Below are 20,502 nucleotides of genomic sequence, written 5' to 3' on the forward strand. Positions count from 1 at the left end.
CCGATGTTGGGGAAATCCAGAACGAGGGGTCACAGTTTAAGGATAAAGGGGAAGCCTTTTAGGACCGAGATGAGGACAAACTTCTTCACACAGAGTGGTGAATCTGTGGAATTCTGTGCCACAGGAAACAGTTGAGGCCGGTTCATTGGCTATATTTAAGAGGAAGTTAGATATGGCCCTTGTGGCAAAAGGGATCAGGGGGTATGGAGAGAAAGCAGGTACAGGGTTCTGAGTTGGATGATCAGCCATGATCATACTGAATGGTGGTGCAGGCTTGAAGGGCCAAATGGCCTACTCCTGCACCTATTTTCTATGTTTCTATGTTATGTCCTCTGACAGGGAGCACCCTTGATAGACAAATTTATGTTTGTCTATCCATCCCCTCTCTGGAGGTAGATGTCATTGGCCACAATTGAATTTATTATCTAACCCTAATTTCCCCAGATTTGATTGAGGAAGTAGTTCAAAATCAACCATATTGAATCTGGAGCTGTATGTAAGTCTGGGTAAAAATGCCAGCTTTCCTTCCCTGAAGGTCATTGTGCACCAGGTAGTGTTTTGTGACAATGCAGTACGTTTGAAGTCGCTTTTACTGAGACTAGCTGTAATTCCCATTTATTGAATTGCTTGATTTTAATTTTCAAGCTGCTGTGGTGGGATTCAAACTTGTGTCTATGGATCAACATCCTAGTTGTCCTGGCCCCTGCACCTTGGTGTTTACCTGCACTACACTTTCTCTTTAACTGTAAATCTATTCTGCTTTCTCCTTATGAATGAATTCAAATGTATGTGTGTTTTGAAATATCCGTGTGGATGGCATGCAAAATAAGTTACTCACTGTATATCAGTACATGTGACAGCAATATACCAATAGATGTTGGGGACAAATCAAAGAATGTGGAAATTTCCAGAGATGCATTTTGTAGTCAGAATAATCATAGAACTTATTTTTAATGTATGAGTCCTCTTGTCTCTGATAAATGTATTTCAAACTTGCGTATAGGCATGTGAGCAGAAGTTGAAATTCCTAGAAGAACAACAAGATGAATTTGATTTCAAGTTCAAGACTTTCAAAGTTCAAGGTGAGTATTTTTCTTGTCCCTGTAGGTCCCCAGACTTGGCAATAAGTAGATGAGAAGGGGTTTTACTGCTTTCTAATTTCTGAAGTTAATGCTAAGGTGACTCCTTCAATAGGGCAGGGTATATTCTGCTCTTTGAACGGTTTGTCACTGTTCATTTATTGGTATTTCTGGCAACTTTGTCGCATATAGGTCATTGTTTACTGTCTTCTCCAGTTTCTGATTTCTGGAATTGCCTGGAGACCTGCACTTCTCTACGTTCCCAGAACAGTGATTCCTTTTGTAGTAGTATAGATGTATGTAGTGTGGCTTATTCCAGCTCTCTTGCTAGCTTTGATACTCATGCATGCCTTGTACTGTCTTATCCCTGCAAGCGTTTCCAAGGGCAGAGAAAAGGACAGGAAGTGAGAGCTTTAAATATTGGGGGTGGGTGTAGGTAGAAGGAGGCATAGAATGGTACAGCATAGAAACAAGCCCTTTGGTACACCATGTCCATGCTGATCATTGTACTATCCACACTAGTCCTATTTTCCAACATCCAGTCTGCAACCATCCGTGCCTTTCAAGTGCTTGTCTAGGTACTAAAATGTTATGAGTGTCTACCTCCTGCACCCCTTCAGGCAGTGCATTACAGATTCCAACCACTTTGTGTGTTTTGGGGGGGGGGGTGATTGTAGTTGAAATTCCCTCTTAAGATCCCCTCTTAAATCTCCTACCTTTCACCTTCGCCTATGCCCTTTGTAGTCACCCCTACCAAGGGAAAGATTTTTGCTATTACCCCCCCCCCCCCCCCGATGCAATTGGCAATGCTTTTGTCAGTGATGGACTAAAGATGGGTCGATATACTCCACCTCACTATGGCAAAAGGATGTTTTTATTTATATAATATATAAAAATATATATATAATTAATGGGACTTCACAGTTTCTACTCAATGTTGGTGGAATGCACTGGTTGTGAATTCCTATTGCATCCTGCAGAAATCTGTACTATGTACTTAACGATAATTTGATTGTATTTTAGAATCAAACAATTCTGAGAAGCAGAAAGAAGAAGAATTAAAGGTGCTACAGAATATGCTAAATATTCTGGACAACAATAGAAAAGTAAGTTCTGTGGATTATGGCCTGGGTGCAGGAAGTGTGTCACTGAAACTTGGGGCATTGAAGGAGGTTTTGGTGTTCCCTCCATATTGCCAACTAATGTGCCACATGCTTGATTCTGGATTGTGTACATAACTACTTATAATTTTTGTTAAACACAAGATTGTGCAGATGCTGAAAATCCAGAGCAACACAGACAAAATGCTGGAGGAACTCAATAGGTCAGATAGTATCTACAGAAAAGAATAAAGTTGACATTTCAGACAGGGACTTTTCTTCAGAATGCACTGGATGAAGGAGCTGTGTGCTGTAGCCAGAGATTAAAAGAAGTGCAAAGAATAACAGGTTAGCAAGTTGAAAACGCACGGTTCCTAAAAAGGCTATAGAAAGGTTAAGTGAATTGGAATACTGAAGTATAATAGAGTTATCTACTTTAGACAAAAATAAAAAATGGAATTATCATTTAAACAGCGATGTATGTTGTACAAAGGCACCTATCAATTTTAGTTCACAAAACACACAAAAATTAGCATGTGTGTACAGTAGGTAATTAGGGTTAATTGGATATTTGCCATAGAATAATACGGGCTATTTGGCCCATGGTATTGTGCCAATCTTTAACCTGCTCCAAGATCAATCTAACTCTTCCCTCCCACATAATCCATTTTTTTTTCATCAATTTGCTTATATAAGAATCTCTTAAATCTCCCTAATGTATTTTCCTCTATTCCCCCCTCCCCCGGCAGTACATTCTAAGCACCCACCACTCAAATCATCTCTCCTCATCCTCCTCCCCAAAGAGAAAAGCCCCAGCTCACTCAACCTGTCCTCGTAAGACATGCTGTCTAATCCAGGATCATCCCAGTAAATCTCCTTTGCTCCCTCTAATGCTTCCACAGAACTGAAGACAATGTTCTAAGTATAGTCTCACTAGGGATTTTATGAAGCTGCAACGTTACCTTATTCTTGAACTCCATTCCCTAACTAATGAAGGCCAACACACCATGTGCCATCTTAACCACCCTATCATCTTGCACTGTCAATTTGAAGGGTCTATACAGATGGACCCCAAGATCCCTCTGTTCCTCCACACTGCTAAAAATCCTGCCATTAGCCCTGTATTCTGCCTTCGCATTTGATCTTCACACTTTTCTGGAGGGAACTTCATACCATTTCTCAGCCCAGCTCTGTATCTCATCAATGTCCTGTTGTAACCTATTACAACCTTCGATGCTATCCACAATGCTGGCCGGCCAGACTTGGAGGCAAATGGTCCTGGGTTTGAGTTTGCCGAGCCCCTTGCACGCTTTCTATCTGTTCTGGTTTGAGCATCAAGCTAGCAATTCGGCCTTGTAAAAAAAAAAGACAGACAAATGCTAAGGAAGTGGCAACAAATGCTGCTTGATGTACCACAAGGCGTAAAAAGGAACAACAACACTATCCATAATACCACTAATCTTCATGTCATCTGTAAACTTACTAATCCACCCTTGTACTTTCTCATCCAAGTCATTCACAAAAATCACATAGCAGGGATCTCAGAGCAGATCCCTGCAGAACACCACTGGTCACCAACCCCCAGACAGGAAATGCTTCATCTACTACCACCCTCTGCCTTCTATGGACAATCCAATTCTGAATCCACACAACCAAGTTTCCCTGGATCCCATGCCTCCTGAATTTTCGAATGGGGAACTTTATCAAATGCCTGACTAAAAATCCATATACATCACATCCACTGCTCTACTTTCATCAATTTGTTTTGTCGCTTCCTCAAATAATTTGTTCGTCACTTATCTCAGATGATAATCTGGTTAACTGGATCAGCAAATTTGCAGATGTCGCCAAGTTTGGGGGTGTAGTGAACAGCAAGGAAGATCATCAGAGTGTGCAGTGGAATCTGCACCAGCTGGGAAAGTGGGCTGAAAAATGGCAGATGGAATTTAATACAGACAAGTGAGGTTTTGCACTTCAGTAGGACCAATCAGGGTAGGTTTTACACAGTGAACGATAGGGCACTGAGGAGTGTGGTAGAACAGAGGGATCTGGGAATACAGATCCATAATACATTAAAAGTGGTGTCACAGGTACATGGGGTTGTAAAGAAAGCTTTTAGCACTTTGGCCTTCAGAAATCAATGTGTTGAGTACAGTAGTTGGGATGTCATGTCGAAGTTGTATAAGACATTGGTGAGCGCCAATTTGGAGTATTGTGTGCAGTTTTGATCACCTAACTACAGAAAAGATGTAAATAAGGTTGAAAGAGTACAGAGAAATTTACAAGGATGTTGCTGGGTCTGGAGGACCTGATTTATAAGGAAAGAATGAATTGGTTAGAACTTTATTCCCTAGAACATAGAGGATTGAGTAGAGATTTGTTAGAGGTATAGATAGGGTAAATGCGAGCAGGCTTTTTCAACTGAGGTTGGGTGAGACTAGAACTAGAGGTTAAGGGTGAAAGGTGAGAAGCTTAAGGGAAACGTGAGAGTAAACCTCTTCACTCAGCTGTTAGAGTGTGGAATGAGCTTTCAGCGCAAGTGGTGGATGCGATTTTAGATTTCAACATTGAAGAGAAGTTGGGATAGGTACATGGATGGGATGAATATGGAGGGATATGGTCCAGGTGCAGGTCAATGGGACCAGGCAGTTTAAATTGTTAGGCACGGACTGGATGGGCTGAAGGGCCTGTTTCTGTGCCTCTAGTTTTCTATGACTCTGACTATAAATTCAATCAGGCATGTGACCTGCCTGTCACTAAGCCATGCTGACTATCCCTAATCAGGTTATGATTCTCAAAATGCTGATAAATCAAAAGTTCCAGCACATCCTCTTTCTAAACATTAACAAATGAGAGGTCAACATAGTTCAGGCTGATATGCTGGAACATGTCAAAGTCCCTTTCACTGGTGAATACTGAGGCAAAGTGTTCATTAGCGACTCCCCTACCTCCTTTAACTCCAGTCCTGTTTCCTGCTTTTTCCCTGAGTAGTCCTATCCTAACTCTTGTCATCCTCATGGTCTTCATGTGTGTAGAACACCTTGGAGTTTTCCTTAATCCCACTGGCCAAGGACTTCTCATGCCCCCTTCTAGTTCTTTCAAGTCTGTTCTTAAGGTTTTTCATGTCTACCTTCTAACTCTCAAAATCTCTCTTATCCTTGCTTCCTAAACCTTAACTGAGCTTCTTTCTTCCAACACATTTCTCATCAACCATGGTTTCTTCACCCTACCGTCCTTTCCCTGCCTCAATGGGACAAACCCACCCAGAAACCCATGCAAGTGCTCCCTAAACATCCTCCACATTTCAATTTTAATGTCCCTGACCATGTTCACTATATTGTAAGGGGTGTGAAGTGTAAGATGAGGTTTGTATTATGTTCAGTTTTCTTGCTATTTTAAGGAGGAATGATGCACTGGAGGCAGTGCACCACATCTATTCAAGGCTTTAAGGAGTATGCGATAAGCGAGAATCTAGTGATAAGGTCTAGATTAGATCAATCAAGACCTTGATCAACTGTAGACCACCCATGCTTATCTTTCATTTCTTAATAGCTAAACTTAGACACTTTGGGTGTTGAGTTTATTTATATTTCATATTTTTCAATTCTCAATATTCATTAACTGTCAGTTACTTCCAGTTGTGCTCTGCACAGGAGGGTGGGGGGGAGGAAGGGATAGTTTCCTGTGGGGGTGAAAATACATGAGGAAATAGATGGTCTTTTTACCTACATTTTTATGAAAACTTAGGAATATAATGTACCACTCTTGATGCAAGAAATATTTCAGTACATCTATTTAAGAACCTCAAACAAGAGACGAATACAATTTGGTCCCTCAAGCCTGCTCCACCATTCAATGTGTTCTAACTCCTTCTACCTCAATACAATTTTTCTGTCCTATCCCCACTTATTTTAAAAAAAAAAATCCCCACTTATTCCTTCATTCCTTTTAATATCTTGCAATCCATCAATCACTTTTTTGATTGTGATCAATGACTGATTGTGATCCATTAGGCTCCCGGGATAGAGAATTCAGAAGATTCATGAAGAAACTTCTCCCCTCATCTTAAATGACAGACTGCTTATTCTGAAACTGACCCCTGGTCCTGGACATCTTTGAGGAAACATCCAGCCTGTTGAGCTCTTTTAAGAGATTGCCTTTCATTCTTCTAAACTCTGAGAAACAGTGGCCTAGCCTACTCAATCCCTCGTACGTGAAGTGCTCCCAACACTGACCCCTGCGGAGCATCACTAATTACTGGCAGTCGATCAGAAAAATCACCCTTTATTCCCACTTTGTCTCCTGCCTGCCAGTCAGTCAATCTTCTATCCATGCTAGTATTTTTCCTGTAATACCATAGGTTTAAATCTTGTTTAGCAGCCTCATGTGTGGCAGATTTTCAAAAGGCCACCTGAAAATCCAAACAAGTAACATCCACTGATTCCTTTGTCTGTTCTATCTGTTATTTCTTCAAAGAATTCCAACAAATTTGTCAGGCAAGATTTTCCCTTAAAGAAACCACACTGACTTTGGCCTATTTTACTATGTGCCTCTAGTACCCCAAAACCTCATTATTAATAATAGACTCCAATATCTTCCTATCTGAAGTCAGGCTACCAGGCCTATAATTTCTTGTTTCTTACTTCCCTCCCTCCTTAAAGAGTGGAGTGACAGTTGCAATTTTAGTTATTCTGACTGAATAGTCATTCCAGCTGTGCAATATGTCGTCTTGTTTAGTCCTTCATTAGTTATTATCTGTTAGTAATTTGCACGTCTCGCAATCAAACTCCATAATGACTCCCATGCAACCATTCTGATGCCATATCAAGCATTTCATAATTGTAAAAATAGCAAATAAACAAAATCTCTAATGGCAAAAATCCATATGGCAAGTAGACTGACGGGTATCATCCCATTGATGTTAATTTTAAGTGTGTGGTTTTTATTCTTCACCTCTGAAAACCATCCTTTCCATTCCATTCCACCCCAACCCCCAAATTCTCCTTTGTTGGGTCTTGGAGAGACTCTATAAAATTGGTTCAATTACTTTTTCTTGTGTCTAGGGGATGATTTAGGCCCAAATAATCTATCAGAGTTCCCAGTGTGTAAAGAGCAGATCGGAGATCAACTTTATTCACTATATACATTTACACGTATGAGTAATTTGCTGTGGCGTGTTGGTACAATATGAAACAAAAAGCATTCAATTATAAGAATAAAGAACTATACAAAATAAACTTGGTTACAATATGGGAATTGAATAAAATGTGCATAAACACATAAATACCAGCATGTGTATTTACAATGTAAACAGCATTCTAAAAAGTAGTTTAAAGTGTTTATAATGCAGTGACAAGGGCAGTAGATGGAGCAGGTGATTGGGGGGGGGGGTAGAACTGACTAGAATAGGGAAGAAACTTTTAAAGTTTTTTTTTAATGGCCTTGTAGTGCTTTCCAGAAAGGAGCTTTTGGAAAAGGCAGTTTGCCCTTACAAGCCCTGCAGGGACTGTAAACTGCAGCCAATGACTTTTTCAGCTGGCCCCATAGTTCACTATAGTTTTTATTTATTGAGAGCGGATGCTGCATCAAATCAGACAGTAATGGCTCATGTGAGGATGCTCTCTATGATGACGGTGTAGAATTGCGCCAGGATGTTCCGGGAAGATGGAATTTTACCAACTGTACAAGACGTACATCCTTTTTTTTTCACATCGTACCTAGAATTTGATCCTAGACTTGTATAACATTTCCTTTTAAGTGTTTTGAGAGTTTTGTTTTGTCTTTGGCAGCAAGTCCTTGAAAAATTTGGAGAGTTTCTAGGTGAAGCTGAGATGCTCCTCAGTACACTGGTGAAAGAGGAGCTGGCAGACTGGAAGAGGCGGCAACAGAAGGCCTGTATTGGTGCCCCTTTGAACATTTGCTTGGACCAACTGGAGAGCTGGTATGTAGAATGATGTGTTGTGCTGACTGAGGGAGGTCTTGCAGTTTGGAATTGGTTTATTATGTCACATGTACAAAGACACAGTGAAAAGCTTGTCTTTTATACCGTTCATACAGATCAAATCATTACACAGTGCATTGAGGTAGAATAAGGTAAAACAATAACAATGCAGAATAAAGTGTAACAGCTGCAGGGAACGTGCAGTGCAGGTGAACAATAAGAAGCAAGATCATAAGGTAGATTGTGAGGTTGAGTCCATTTTATTGGACGAGGTCTGTTCGAGAGTGTGATAACAGTGGGGTAGAAGCTGTCCTTGAGCCTGGTGGTGTGTGTTTTCAGGCTTTTGTATCTTCTGCCTGATGGGTGTAACATGGAAGCAGGTTCATGGGTTTGATGAGTGAGACAGAAAACACGGACAATGAGGAGGTATATTAATCATTTATTTACAAAGGTCTCAGGAGAAAGAAAGGGGTGGGAGCACCAGAGGGAGATGGAGAACAGGCTAACAACTAAGTATGTCAGGGAATGGGGTAAGAAGGGGAGGAGGGGCATTAACATAAGTTAGAGAAGTCAATGTTCATGCCATCAGGTTGGAGGCTACCCAGCTGTATATAAGGTGTTGTTCCTCCAACCTGAATTTGGATTCATTTTGACAATAGAGGAGGACATGGACAGACATATCAGAATGGGAATGGGACGTGGAATTAAAATGTGTGGCCACTGGGAGATCCTGCTTTTTCTGGCGGACCGAGCGTAGGTGTTCAGTGAAACGGTCTCCCAGTCTGAGTCGGGTCTCACCAATATATAAAAGGCCACACCAGGAGCACCGGACACAGTATACCACACCAGCCGACTCACAGATGAAGTGTCGCCTCACCTGGAAGGACTGTCTGGGGCCCTGAATGGTGGTGAGGGAGGAAGTGTAAGGGCAGGTGTAGCACTTGATAGAAGCAGCTTTCAACTGGCCAGGTAAGCCATGCCCCCCAAGAAAATGGGAGCGGGGGGAAGAAGAGAGTGTGTCTGGGGTGGGAGGGGTCCTTAATTTTGTTGGCTGCTTTACTGAGGTAGCTGGAAGTGTAGTTTAGAGTCTGTGGAGGGGAGGCTGGTTTCCATGATGTGCTGAGCTGTGTCTACAACTTTGCAGTTTCTTGTCACAAGCAGAAGAGTTGCTATACCAAGCTCTCAAGCAGCCAGATAGAATGCTTAATATGGTACATCGGTTAAAAATTGGTAAAGGCGGAGAGGGTCATCAGAGACATGCCAAATTTCTTTAGCTTCCTGGGGAAGTAGAAATGTTACTGAGTTTTCTTGGCCATGGCATCTTTGTGGTTGGACCAGGACAGGCTATTGGTGATGTTTCTGTCCTGGAACTTGAAGCTCTCTACCCTCTCGACCTCGGCACCATTGATGTAGGCAGGAGTACGTGTACCACTCTCTATTCTGAAGTCATTGACCAGTTCTTTTGTTTGGGAATGCTTAAATGTGCAGGGCAAATTTCTTTTGCACAGTGGTGAGTGCCTGGGATGTGCTGCTGGGGGGGCAGATGTGTTTGAGGCATTGGAATGGGCACGTGAGCATGCAGAGAATGCAAAAATATTGGCAGAAGGGAAAAGTTAATTGGATCATGGTCGGCCCAAACATAGACCGAAGGGCTTGTTCTGGTGCTGTACTTGTACTGGTCTAGGATTCTGACAGCATGGAATAGAAGGGCTAAAGGGCCTGTTATGTTGCTGGAGCTCTGTGGGCTGATAAGATACACAACCATGCTAGGCTGCTCTCTGGGTGAGGAGGGCTCAGACACAGTGAATCTCCCTCCACACTGTCCCATCACACACTCCCAGGGTCAGACACAGAGTGAATCTCCCTCTACACTGTCCCATCAGACACTCCCAGGGTCAGACACAGAGTGCATCTCCCTCCACACTCTCCCATCACACACTCCCAGGGTCAGACACAGAGTGCATCTCCCTCCACACACTCCCATCACACACTCCCAGGGTCAGACAGAGAGTGAATCTCCCTCCACACTGTCCCATCACACACTCCCAGGGTCAGACACAGAGTGCATCTCCCTCCACACTCTCCCATCACACACTCCCAGGGTCAGACACAGAGTGAATCTCCCTCCACACCGTCACATCACTCACTCCCAGGGTCAGACACAGAGTAAATCTCCCTCCACACTCTCCCATCACACACTCCCAGGGTCAGACACAGAGTGCATCTCCCTCCACACACTCCCATCACACACTCCCAGGGTCAGACAGAGAGTGAATCTCCCTCCACACTGTCCCATCACACACTCCCAGGGTCAGACACAGAGTGCATCTCCCTCCACACTCTCCCATCACACACTCCCAGGGTCAGACACAGAGTGAATCTCCCTCCACACCGTCACATTACTCACTCCCAGGGTCAGACACAGAGTAAATCTCCCTCCACACTCTCCCATCACACACTCCCAGGGTCAGACACAGAGTGAATCTCCCTCCACACCGTCCCATCACACACTCCCGGGGTCAGACACAGAGTGAATCTCTCTCCACACTGTCCCATCACACACTCCCAGGGTCAGACACAGAGTGAATCTCCCTCCACACTGTCCCACCACACACTCCCAGGATCCCTCGGAGCTGACTTCACGTGCTAGGCATGCCCATATCTCACTGGGGTATAAGGCTACCGGCTACCCTCACCTGCTTTAGCCCGCCTGTTGAAGCGGTGTACCGGGTTGTGGCCACTGTGGCATGCAAACAGCTAGTTGGAGCCACAGGTGAGAGCTGTGGACCAAAGGTGTGCGAGCCACCCTGGGCTGGACACAACAAGTCCCTTTACCAGAGTTGCTACCCCTCCCTGGATGTGTTTGGAAACTAAATGCAATATGAGAAGACCAATTAGGAATAGGAGTAGTCCGTTTGGCCCCTCGTACCTAACCACCACTGAAGACAAACACAGCTGATCTATTGCAGGCCTCATTTCCTCTTCTGTTCCAGTTCCTCACTGCCCTCAATTTTAGACCTTATCTCCTTCCTCTTTAAATCATCATCCTCAGTGCCATGACCCTCTGGCTGAGAATTCTAGCGATTTGTCTCCCTCTGCCAGAAAAAGTTCCTGTGCACCTTGCTTTTAACTTAATGCCTCCTTAATCTTGGAACTACTGTCATAAAATGGCAGCCCCCCATCTCCTCCCTCATGGCAAGAACAAAGACAGTTGTTCTCTCTGCTTCCACAATTCACTGATTTGCAGACCGAAGTTCATTCTGGACAACAGATGTTTCAGACTTTGATTCTCCAAACAATGGAAGTTCCTCTGCTTTTAATTTGGCATGATTCATGTATTGCCCAACATGCTGTTACATTAAAAATTCTTCAGAATCCTTGCTATTGTTTTAAAGTCCAACTAATTGTTGGTTCAGCCATCGGAACTTTTAATGTGACTTCAAAAATGCCTGTTATAAACATAATTAAGCAAAACTAAAAACAGCTAATTTATTAACTGTGTAAAATAGCGACTGCAAACAAAGCCAAAGCTCATGCTAGCCAGAGCGTGGTGAATCTTTGGAATTCATAGCCATGGATCACTGTGGAGGCCAAGTCATTGTGTACATTTACAGCACAGGTTGCTGATTAGTAAGAGGGTCAAAGATTATAGGGAGAAGGCAGGAGAATGGGGTACAGAGGGGACATAAATCAGCCATGATGGAAAGGTGGAGCAAACACAATGGGCTGAATGGCCTAATTCTGCTCCTATGTTTTGTGGCTTTACGTGTAAAAGCTTTACTTGACACAACCTTATTACTGTGTACAACCTTAACACTCCACTGTGGCTTGGTGGAGTGACAATTTTAATCTTCATGTCATCCAAATTAGTGCATGAGTGTATCTTCTGCCTAAAATAAAGGCACTTAACTGATAACTTTGAAACTTATATAAATGCTCATCGTCACTACTTTTTTAAGGGAGTTCCATTCCACCTGCCTAGTTGTCCAGTAAAATGTTTCACGTGAAGTGAAAAGAGAAGGATTTGTCTGAGTTAAACCCTGGCAAAGATTTGCCTGCTAACCTCAACTCTGGTTATATTCTTATTTCCAAGGTTTACTGCATATGCAGTGTGTTTGTTTCAAGTGAAAAGGCTGCTGAAAAAACTGGAGGAACTGGGAGAGAAAGTGACCTACGATAAGGATCCTTTTAAAATACAAAGGCCTGTTTTGGAGAAGCATGCTAAAATTCTGCTAACCAAAGTCATTAAAAGGTGCGAGACAGTTTTATTTGTTTTGGGAGGTGAATTCTTAGAGTACATTTAATTTGGGGCCTTTCATGGTGCTTGCTTCATATGAAAGCTTGCCCTGTGGCAGCTGGAGTGTTGCAATACTTTTATTCAATATTAATAGTTTGGTTAGTTTGCCCAGATGAGCTGTCTATGTGCTGAAACAGTGTCACCTATTATTCAGCATTTTGCTTTTTTTCATTCCACATAAAATGGCCTGGAATTTGATCATATGGGAATAACATTCTAATGATGACTATTTCAAATAAAATTGAATGAGAGGTATGGAGTTAGAAACATGTTGAAAAATGCTTAATTTGAAGAAAAGCAGGCGATTGAGCTGTTGCTAACTGGAAATAATTTTCAAAATATTGTGTTGCTTTCTTTAAATTGAAAGAAATTGTTTTTAAACTTTTAAAATGTAGTGCTTTCGTTGTGGAGAATCAGCCTTGTATGCCTCTTCAAAGTAAGATGCCTCTGGTTTTGAGAACAAGCTCACAGTTTGCTGTTAAGGCACGGTAAGTACACATGTCACCTAACCTTTCAATGTGGTAGCAGAACTGTGTTTAAAACAATTGACACTATTGTGAAGATATGTGCTGATTTTTTTTATATATGCGGTGCAAGTATAGCAAAGGAGAAAATACCAAGGCAAAAGAAGGGTATGGAGTGAAGCAGTTTTAGGCTTTGCTCCAATCCTTTTACTTTTTTTAACCTACAAACACCCCCTAATTGATCTTTTTATACCTATTCTAAAGGGGTTTAAACATATGAAATTTTTTTCAATCGTTTGAATCATTTTCAACTCGCTGAAATGTCTAGACCAAAGGAATCGAAACAGACGAAAGAACCGTTAACTTTAAAAGCAATTGCAAATCTTATGGACGACAGACTTGGAAAACTGGAGAGTAAATTAACCGCGAAGCTTTCTACTTTCAATGAAATTTTAAAGACATTTGACACAAAACTTCAAGCACTTACACTGGAGTCACAAAAACAACAAGCAAGTATTTTAGTTTTTGAAGAAGCCGCTCGCCAGAGAGATCGTATAATTGAAACTTTGCAACAACAGCAAGCTTGGACTTCTCAACAGATGAATCGTTATAAATTTAAAATCACTGATCTTGAAAACCGCTCTAGAAGACAAAATCTTCGGTTAATTGGGATTCTGGAAAAATTTGAGAATGGCGATCTCACTGTTCTTTTTCTCCAAATTTTTAATGGATGTCTTCGGCTCAGAAATACTGGATTCCCCTCTAATAATCGACCGTGCACATCGCATTTCTCGTTTTCATTCAGATTCAAGTTTGAAACCACAACAAGTAATTCTCCGGGTCCATTATCCTCATACCAAAGAGCGTTTGATTCGGGCTGCCCAGAAAAAGGGTATGATCAGCTTTCAAGATTTTAAATTCTGTATTCTGGAAGACTACAGTCCAGAAGTTTTAAATTGGTTATGTCGGAAATTCATCAGAAAGGCTGCAAGCAAGCGCTGTTATTTCCAGCACATTTGAGAGTTACTCTCAATGATGGAACTTATCGGCTGTTCAAATCTCCAGTGGATGCTCAAAGATTCCTTGAAGAATAACGTTTTATTGTTTCTACGGGTTGACTAATGTAATAATTAGTTTATAGTTTTGGATCTTTTATAAGATGATTTTTTTTAACGTGATGGCTTACACGTATTTCTTATAATCCGTTTTTGGTTTATCCTGAGTTTGTTTTTTTCATGTTATTAATCTGTTTTGAAAGTAATTCATTAGGGTTTTCTTTTAAGTTCGTATACACTTTTTTATATTTTTAACGTTTAAATATTAAGATTTTTTAAAAAATAAAATGTCGTTTCTTCTTTCCGAAAGACCTTAGTGCTTGGAAAGTCACATCTGTTTTGATGTGTCTGAATAAGTTTAAGGACTTTCTTTTAAAACACTAATACAATATTATCCAATTATGGGTTTTATCGTTTTAATTTAAAAAAAATCCTTGTTTTTTATATATATATAAATATAAAAACCCATATATATTAGTATATATAATACTAATTTTATATTTTAATTTTTGTTGTACCAACCCTTTCTTATAATATGGGTGGTTTGTATCTTTTATTCAACTTTTTTTTTGTTTGAGTTGCCGTCTTGAGACATGGGGGTAATTTTAGTGTTAGATTGCTTGCTTGCCTCTTTTTGGCTTTTTTCCTGGGGTTTTGAGGGTGGAGGGAGGGGGATTTTTCTTTTTTCTTTTCTTTTTGCTTGCTTTATGCTTAGTTTTACTTCATGGGCTCATATGAAACTACAAAAATGCTTGCAGTGTCGTGACTTCCAGTTTCTCCTTGAACTTACTTCCCTCTTCCGGATTCATGAGTTCATCTTTTTTTAACCTTGTGTGTTAATTGTTGTAAATATTGTCAGTATGGATAAGATTATTAATTTTGTTTCTTGGAATACTAATGGTTTAAATCATCCGATTAAACGGAAAAAAAATATTCAAAGTATTCCATAGAATGAATGCTAATGTTATCTTTGTACAAGAGACTCATGTGAGGAAGGTGGATAGTCAACGCTTTTTTAGGTTTTAGAAGGGACAACAATATCACTCGAATTCCCAAGCCAAAGTAAGAGGCGTTTCCATTTTTATAGATTCTTCAACCTCCTTTATATTCAACCTCCTTTATAACCTCCTCTTATTAATTCCTTTATAACTGATTCTGCAATTTCCGAAATTTGGCGTTTTTTTACACCCCAATGACAAAGAGTTTTCATACTTTTCTCATGTTTATCATAATTATTCAAGAATTGATTACTTTTTCATTGATCACCGTTTACTTATACATGTTATCGATTGTAAATATGACTCTATTACCATTTCTAACCATGCACCTTTGAAGCTATCTATTAAGATAATGGATTCATCTATTAATGCTAAATCTTGGAGGTTCAACTCTATTTTATTGCAGGACTTAGACTTTGTTAATTTTATTAAACAACAAATTGATTTGTTTTTCTCAACAAATTCTACAGCAGAAATCTCTAGTGGAATTTTATGGGACACTTTTAAAGCATTTATTCATGGACAGATTATTTCATACTCTGCTGGAGTTAGGAAACTAACTAATTCTAAAATATTAACATTGGTTAATAAAATCAAAGCAATTGATAAGATTTATTCAGTGACCCCCAGCAAAGAACTTTATAAAGAAAGAGTGGAACTTCAAATGGAGCATAGTTTGTTATTATCCTCTTCGATTGAAAATCAGTTAATTAAATCTAGAACCCAGTTTTATGTACATGGAGATAAGTCTGGCAAATTATTGGCTAATCAATTGAAAACTGCTTCGGTTAAACGACAGATTACTGGGATTTGTAAACAAGATGGCACTCTGATGATCGACCATAAAGAGATAAATAAAGCCTTTCAAGATTTTTATAATTCCTTGTATCAATCAGAATTTGTTGAGGATTCTTCTATAATAGGTGAATTTTTAAGGAAATTGAATATTCCAAAATTAACAGTAGAGGATAGTGTATTCTTAGATACACCTATTACGCAAACTGAAATAAAAAAGGCTATTTTTTTCCAAAGAATTCCGGTAAAGCTTCTGGTCCAGATGGTTATACTGCAGAATTTTAAAAATCCTTTTCCTCTATACTTTCTCCTTGGCTTTGTAAAATTCTTAAAGATGCGTTAATTATAGGCAAATTGCCACAATCTTTTTACGAAGCCTCTATTTCTTTAATTCTTAAAAAAGATCAAGGCCCTATTGAATGTGCATCCTTCAAGACGAGTATTTATCAACCATTTACAGAGAAGAGAGAAAAAAATTCAGAAATTAGAAAAAAGGGGGTGAAGAAAAGAAAAAAGTATAATAAAATAAATAAATATAAAAAGAAGGAAAAATAGATCGGCAATTAAACTGTGAACCAACAAACAGGAAGGCCTTCACTGAAGACTTCAAACCTCCAAAACAAGTTAAAGTCAGTTGTAGAACTCTGTAGATAAAGTTGTACAACAATAAAAGATAGATTACACACACATCAAATCCAGGGAGAGATTGTCAACAGCCCTTAGAGTTTCGATGAATAATGTCTGAATGATTCAAGTAAAGTCTGAGTCCAGAAAAAGTAATTTTACTACGAGAAGTACTTATCCACCATTTTAGGAGGTCTGATCGGGTTCCGAAGATGACTGGATAGCCGGAAGACTTGCCACAAATGCTTCAGCTTCCTTGGCTGACTTAAACCATTTGTATTTCCCAGTGTTAAGTTTGATTTGTAGATCAGCAGGGGAACTCATTTTTTTAGATATTTGCAAGTTAGAAATTTTTTGTATAATGAGTTAGTCTTTTCTGAAACTATGTCCATTGGACATTACGAAAAGAATTTTATCTCTGAATCCTTGTCAAAAGGGTTTAGTAGCTGGCATTTATAATATGATCATGAAAATACAGCCAGAAGTATCAGAAAAAATTAAGAAGGAATGGGAAAAAGAACTTCATTGTCTCATATCCACTGAGCAGTGGGAGAAAATTTTACTATTAGTCAATTTGTCTTCTATTTGTGCTAAACATGCCCTGATACAATTTAAGGTTGTACATAGAGCTCGTATGTCTAAGGATAAACTGGCTCGATTTTATTCTTATGTTAATCCAACCTGTGACAGATGTCATTCTGATGTTGCTTCATTGGCCCATATGTTTTGGTCTTGCCCTTGTTTGCAAAATTATTGGAAAGATATTTCAGTATTATTTCAATAGTTCTGAATATCAATTTCCAACCGCATCCTATTACTGCAATTTTCGGTTTACCAATGGCGGATAATAGTCATTTATCCCCCTCAGCTCGACGGATGATTGCATTTGTTACATTAATGGCTAGAAGATCTATTTTATTGAATTGGAAAGAAATTAATCCTCCAACTATATTTCAGTGGTTTTCTCAAACTATCTCTTGTTTGAGCTTAGAAAAAATTAGAAGTGTTTTTTTTTGATCCTTCAGTTAAATTTGAAGAAACTTGGAGACCATTTATTCAACATTTTCATATGAGTTAAACTGTCTTTTCCTAAACCTCACTTTTATTGTCCTTAATTATTTGGATGGAGGTTTGGAGTTATTGGCACTACTATATATATCTGGCATTATGCAATGGCCCATGTTGGTTAGTGTTTTTTTCTCTTTTTTTTTGGGGTTTTTTTAAAAAAAATATATTTCTTTTGTTCATAAATACTGTGAGTTTGGGAGGTTATATATATTGATTATTATATATTTGAATGCCTGCTTAAACTATTAACTATGTACTCTCAAACTCTTTGTATTCATGTTTCATTTATGTTTGCTTAAAAATTAATAAAGAGATTTAAAAACAAAGAAAGAAAAGAAGGATATGTCACTTGTACAACTTCTTCCTCTGGCATCAGTTTTTAAGGTTCTAGCCCTCCTTTGGAATGTAATCTAAGTTTATGTTCCTCATGAAACAGATATGAGCTGAATTAGAGCTCCTTTCAGGATCTCAGGATATTCCAGAGCACTATCTAACCGATTAAGTGGTTTAGAAGTGTAGATTCTGTTACGACATGCAAAATGTGGTGCCAATTTGTGCAGAGTAAGTTGCTGTTGACTTGATTATCCTTGAGGAAAGTTGGTTGAAGCACAAGGACGATGGAGGCTTGTACAATGAGAAGACTTGTGCAGAGAGAGGACTGTCTTGAGATGTTAAATGAAGTTTGGATAAAAGATCCCATAACACTATTTGAACAGATAAATTCTGTATGGTGTCCTAACCTGTTCTGGCTCTTTTCTGAGATGATAAATCTGGCATAGCCCATTTTTTTTAAAGTGATTTTCTGAATGTTAGTGTATTAACTAGGAATCCGGCAGCAAATAATTTTCCTCCGAACTCCCTAAAGCTTATCCACTGTCTACAAGACTCAAGCCAGGAGTGTGGAACACTCCATTTGCCTGGGCAAGTACAACTTCGACAACACTCAAGAAGCTTGACAGCACGCAGGATGTGGCAAGCTACAGACATCCCATTCACAACTATTCTCTCACTCCACCACAGGCACACGGCAGCAGCAATGCATACAATCTACAGGATGCAATGCAGCAACTTGCCAAGAGTCTTTGGACAGCACTTTCCAAACCCACTAGCCCTACCAGTTGAAAGGACTTGGGCAGCAAACACCTGCCTGCAAGTTGCCAAGTCGTACACCTGACTGGAAAATATTATCTCCATTCCTTTACACTCGCTGGGTTAAAATCCTGGAACTTTTCCCCAAACAGCACTGTGGTTACACCCACACTTCAAAGACTGCAGCGGTTCAAGAAGGCAGTTCACCACGACCTTCTCAAGGGCAACTAGGAATGGGTCTAAAATGCTGGCTGAGATTTTGAAGCCCTCAGATAGAAAGGTAGAACTGAAAAATCTTGTAAAGAACCATGGTTATTTATAACATCTAAATTGGATTTTCATACACTTAAGTAAAATTGTTTCACCATCAGACAAATGAAAAACATTTAAATTGGTCGTCTTCTTCAGATTTCTCCTCCTTCAGTCAGCCCTTTACCTCTTCCACCCAGCTTCTTACTTCATCCCCCTTACCCCAAATTTCCTCTCATCTGATTTCACCTATCAGCTGCCAGCTTGTATTCCTTTCCAGTCCTGATGAAGGGGCTCGGCCCGAAATGTCGACTGTTTTATTCCCCTCCATAGACACTGCCTGCCCTGCTGAGTTCCTCCGGCATTTTGTGTGTGTTGCTGTGATTCAAATTATTTTGCACTTCGAGAGGTCCTAGGTGCTTGTGCTACGCTTTTTTAAATCGACGACTCTGGATGGGGAGATGCTGTCCCACTTGCACATACTTGTGTTAGTATTACTAAATTTATTTTCAATGATGAGAAATATTTGGTTTTTAAAACCACCAGAATCCACAATACATGTAGAATAAGGTGATAGGAATGTCTATTAGGCAGAACACTGAATATTCAGGCTGTTGCAGTGTAGAGTCATAGACCAGTACAGCCTAGAAGTGGGTCCTTTGGCCCGTCTAGTCTGTGCTGATCTGTTATTCTGCCTATTGCCACTGACCTACACCTGAACCACAGCCTTCCATACTCCTCTCATCTATGTACCTATCCAAATTTCTCTTAAGTGTTTCAATGAAATGCAAATCCACTATTTCCACTGACAGCTCATTCCAAACTTGCACCACCTTCTGAGTGAAGAATTCCCCTTCGGGTTCCGCTCAAATGTTTCACCTTTCAACCATAATCTTAGGACCTCCGGTTCTAGTCTCACCCAACCTCAGTGGAAAAACCCTGCTTGCATTTACCCTATCTATACCCCTCAAAATTTTGTGTGCCTCTATCAAATCTCCCTTCATTCTCCTGTGCTCCAGTGTCTTGATAGCAGATGGGTTTTTATGGTCTCATTATTGTACAGCACAGAAACCAGTCTTTCAGCTGGCCGTGTCCATGCTGACTTATTAAGTGTCAGTACACAGTAATCTTTCATACCAGCACTTGTACCTGTGGCCCTCATTTTGTTTCCTATATTAGAATTGTACTGTACATGAGCAGGTCTTGTAGTCCTCCCACATCCGTGCAGACATTTTTGCCCATCTACACTAATCTCATTTGCCTGCATTAGGACCATATCCTGTGCTTTGCCTATTCAAGTCTATATTTGTGATGGTGCATGCTTAACAACTCCTTGTATCTTTGTACCAAGAGAGCAGGCGGTGAAAATCTGTGCACCAACCGCTCCCCCATTTCCTAACAGTGAAGTGGTGACCCTTCGATAAACTGACAAAACATTGGCCGACCAAGCTTTGTTTGAATTAGGCTTGAAATGTCGATTCTTGTAGTTCCCATTTTTAAATTGTGTTCTGTCCTCTTTCAGCCTGTTGGTGAAACTGCCAGAGGTGGGCAATCATCTAATGAAAGTGAAGGCTTGCATTGATAAGTAAGTGTTTATTGGTAATACATCTTACTATGAAAAATTACTATAATTCACCTGCTTCTTCCTTTGTGATTAAGAATGGTGGGCTATGCACACAATTGATTTTGTGATTCTTTATTACTTTTTCTTTCTGTGTTTTGGCAAGGAAAAACTATTTGGGA

The 20,502-nt window shown here is 40.0% G+C and overlaps 1 protein-coding gene across 8 annotated transcripts in view; it reads left to right on the forward strand.

Annotated features, from left to right (window-relative positions):
• Positions 1-20,502, forward strand: part of LOC132384801 (signal transducer and activator of transcription 1-like) — a 94,310-nt gene that overhangs the window by 32,011 nt on the left and 41,797 nt on the right. For all 8 annotated transcript variants that reach the window (XM_059956316.1, XM_059956322.1, XM_059956321.1 and 5 more), the window contains 6 exons: positions 1,004-1,082; positions 2,103-2,185; positions 7,969-8,120; positions 12,214-12,372; positions 12,813-12,905; positions 20,282-20,344. In XM_059956316.1, the coding sequence (XP_059812299.1) occupies positions 1,004-1,082; positions 2,103-2,185; positions 7,969-8,120; positions 12,214-12,372; positions 12,813-12,905; positions 20,282-20,344 (629 nt within the window). The remainder of the gene's footprint in view (positions 1-1,003; positions 1,083-2,102; positions 2,186-7,968; positions 8,121-12,213; positions 12,373-12,812; positions 12,906-20,281; positions 20,345-20,502) is intronic.

The sequence above is a fragment of the Hypanus sabinus genome, chromosome X1 (assembly GCF_030144855.1).
Source record: "Hypanus sabinus isolate sHypSab1 chromosome X1, sHypSab1.hap1, whole genome shotgun sequence".
Classification (NCBI taxonomy): domain Eukaryota; kingdom Metazoa; phylum Chordata; class Chondrichthyes; order Myliobatiformes; family Dasyatidae; genus Hypanus; species Hypanus sabinus.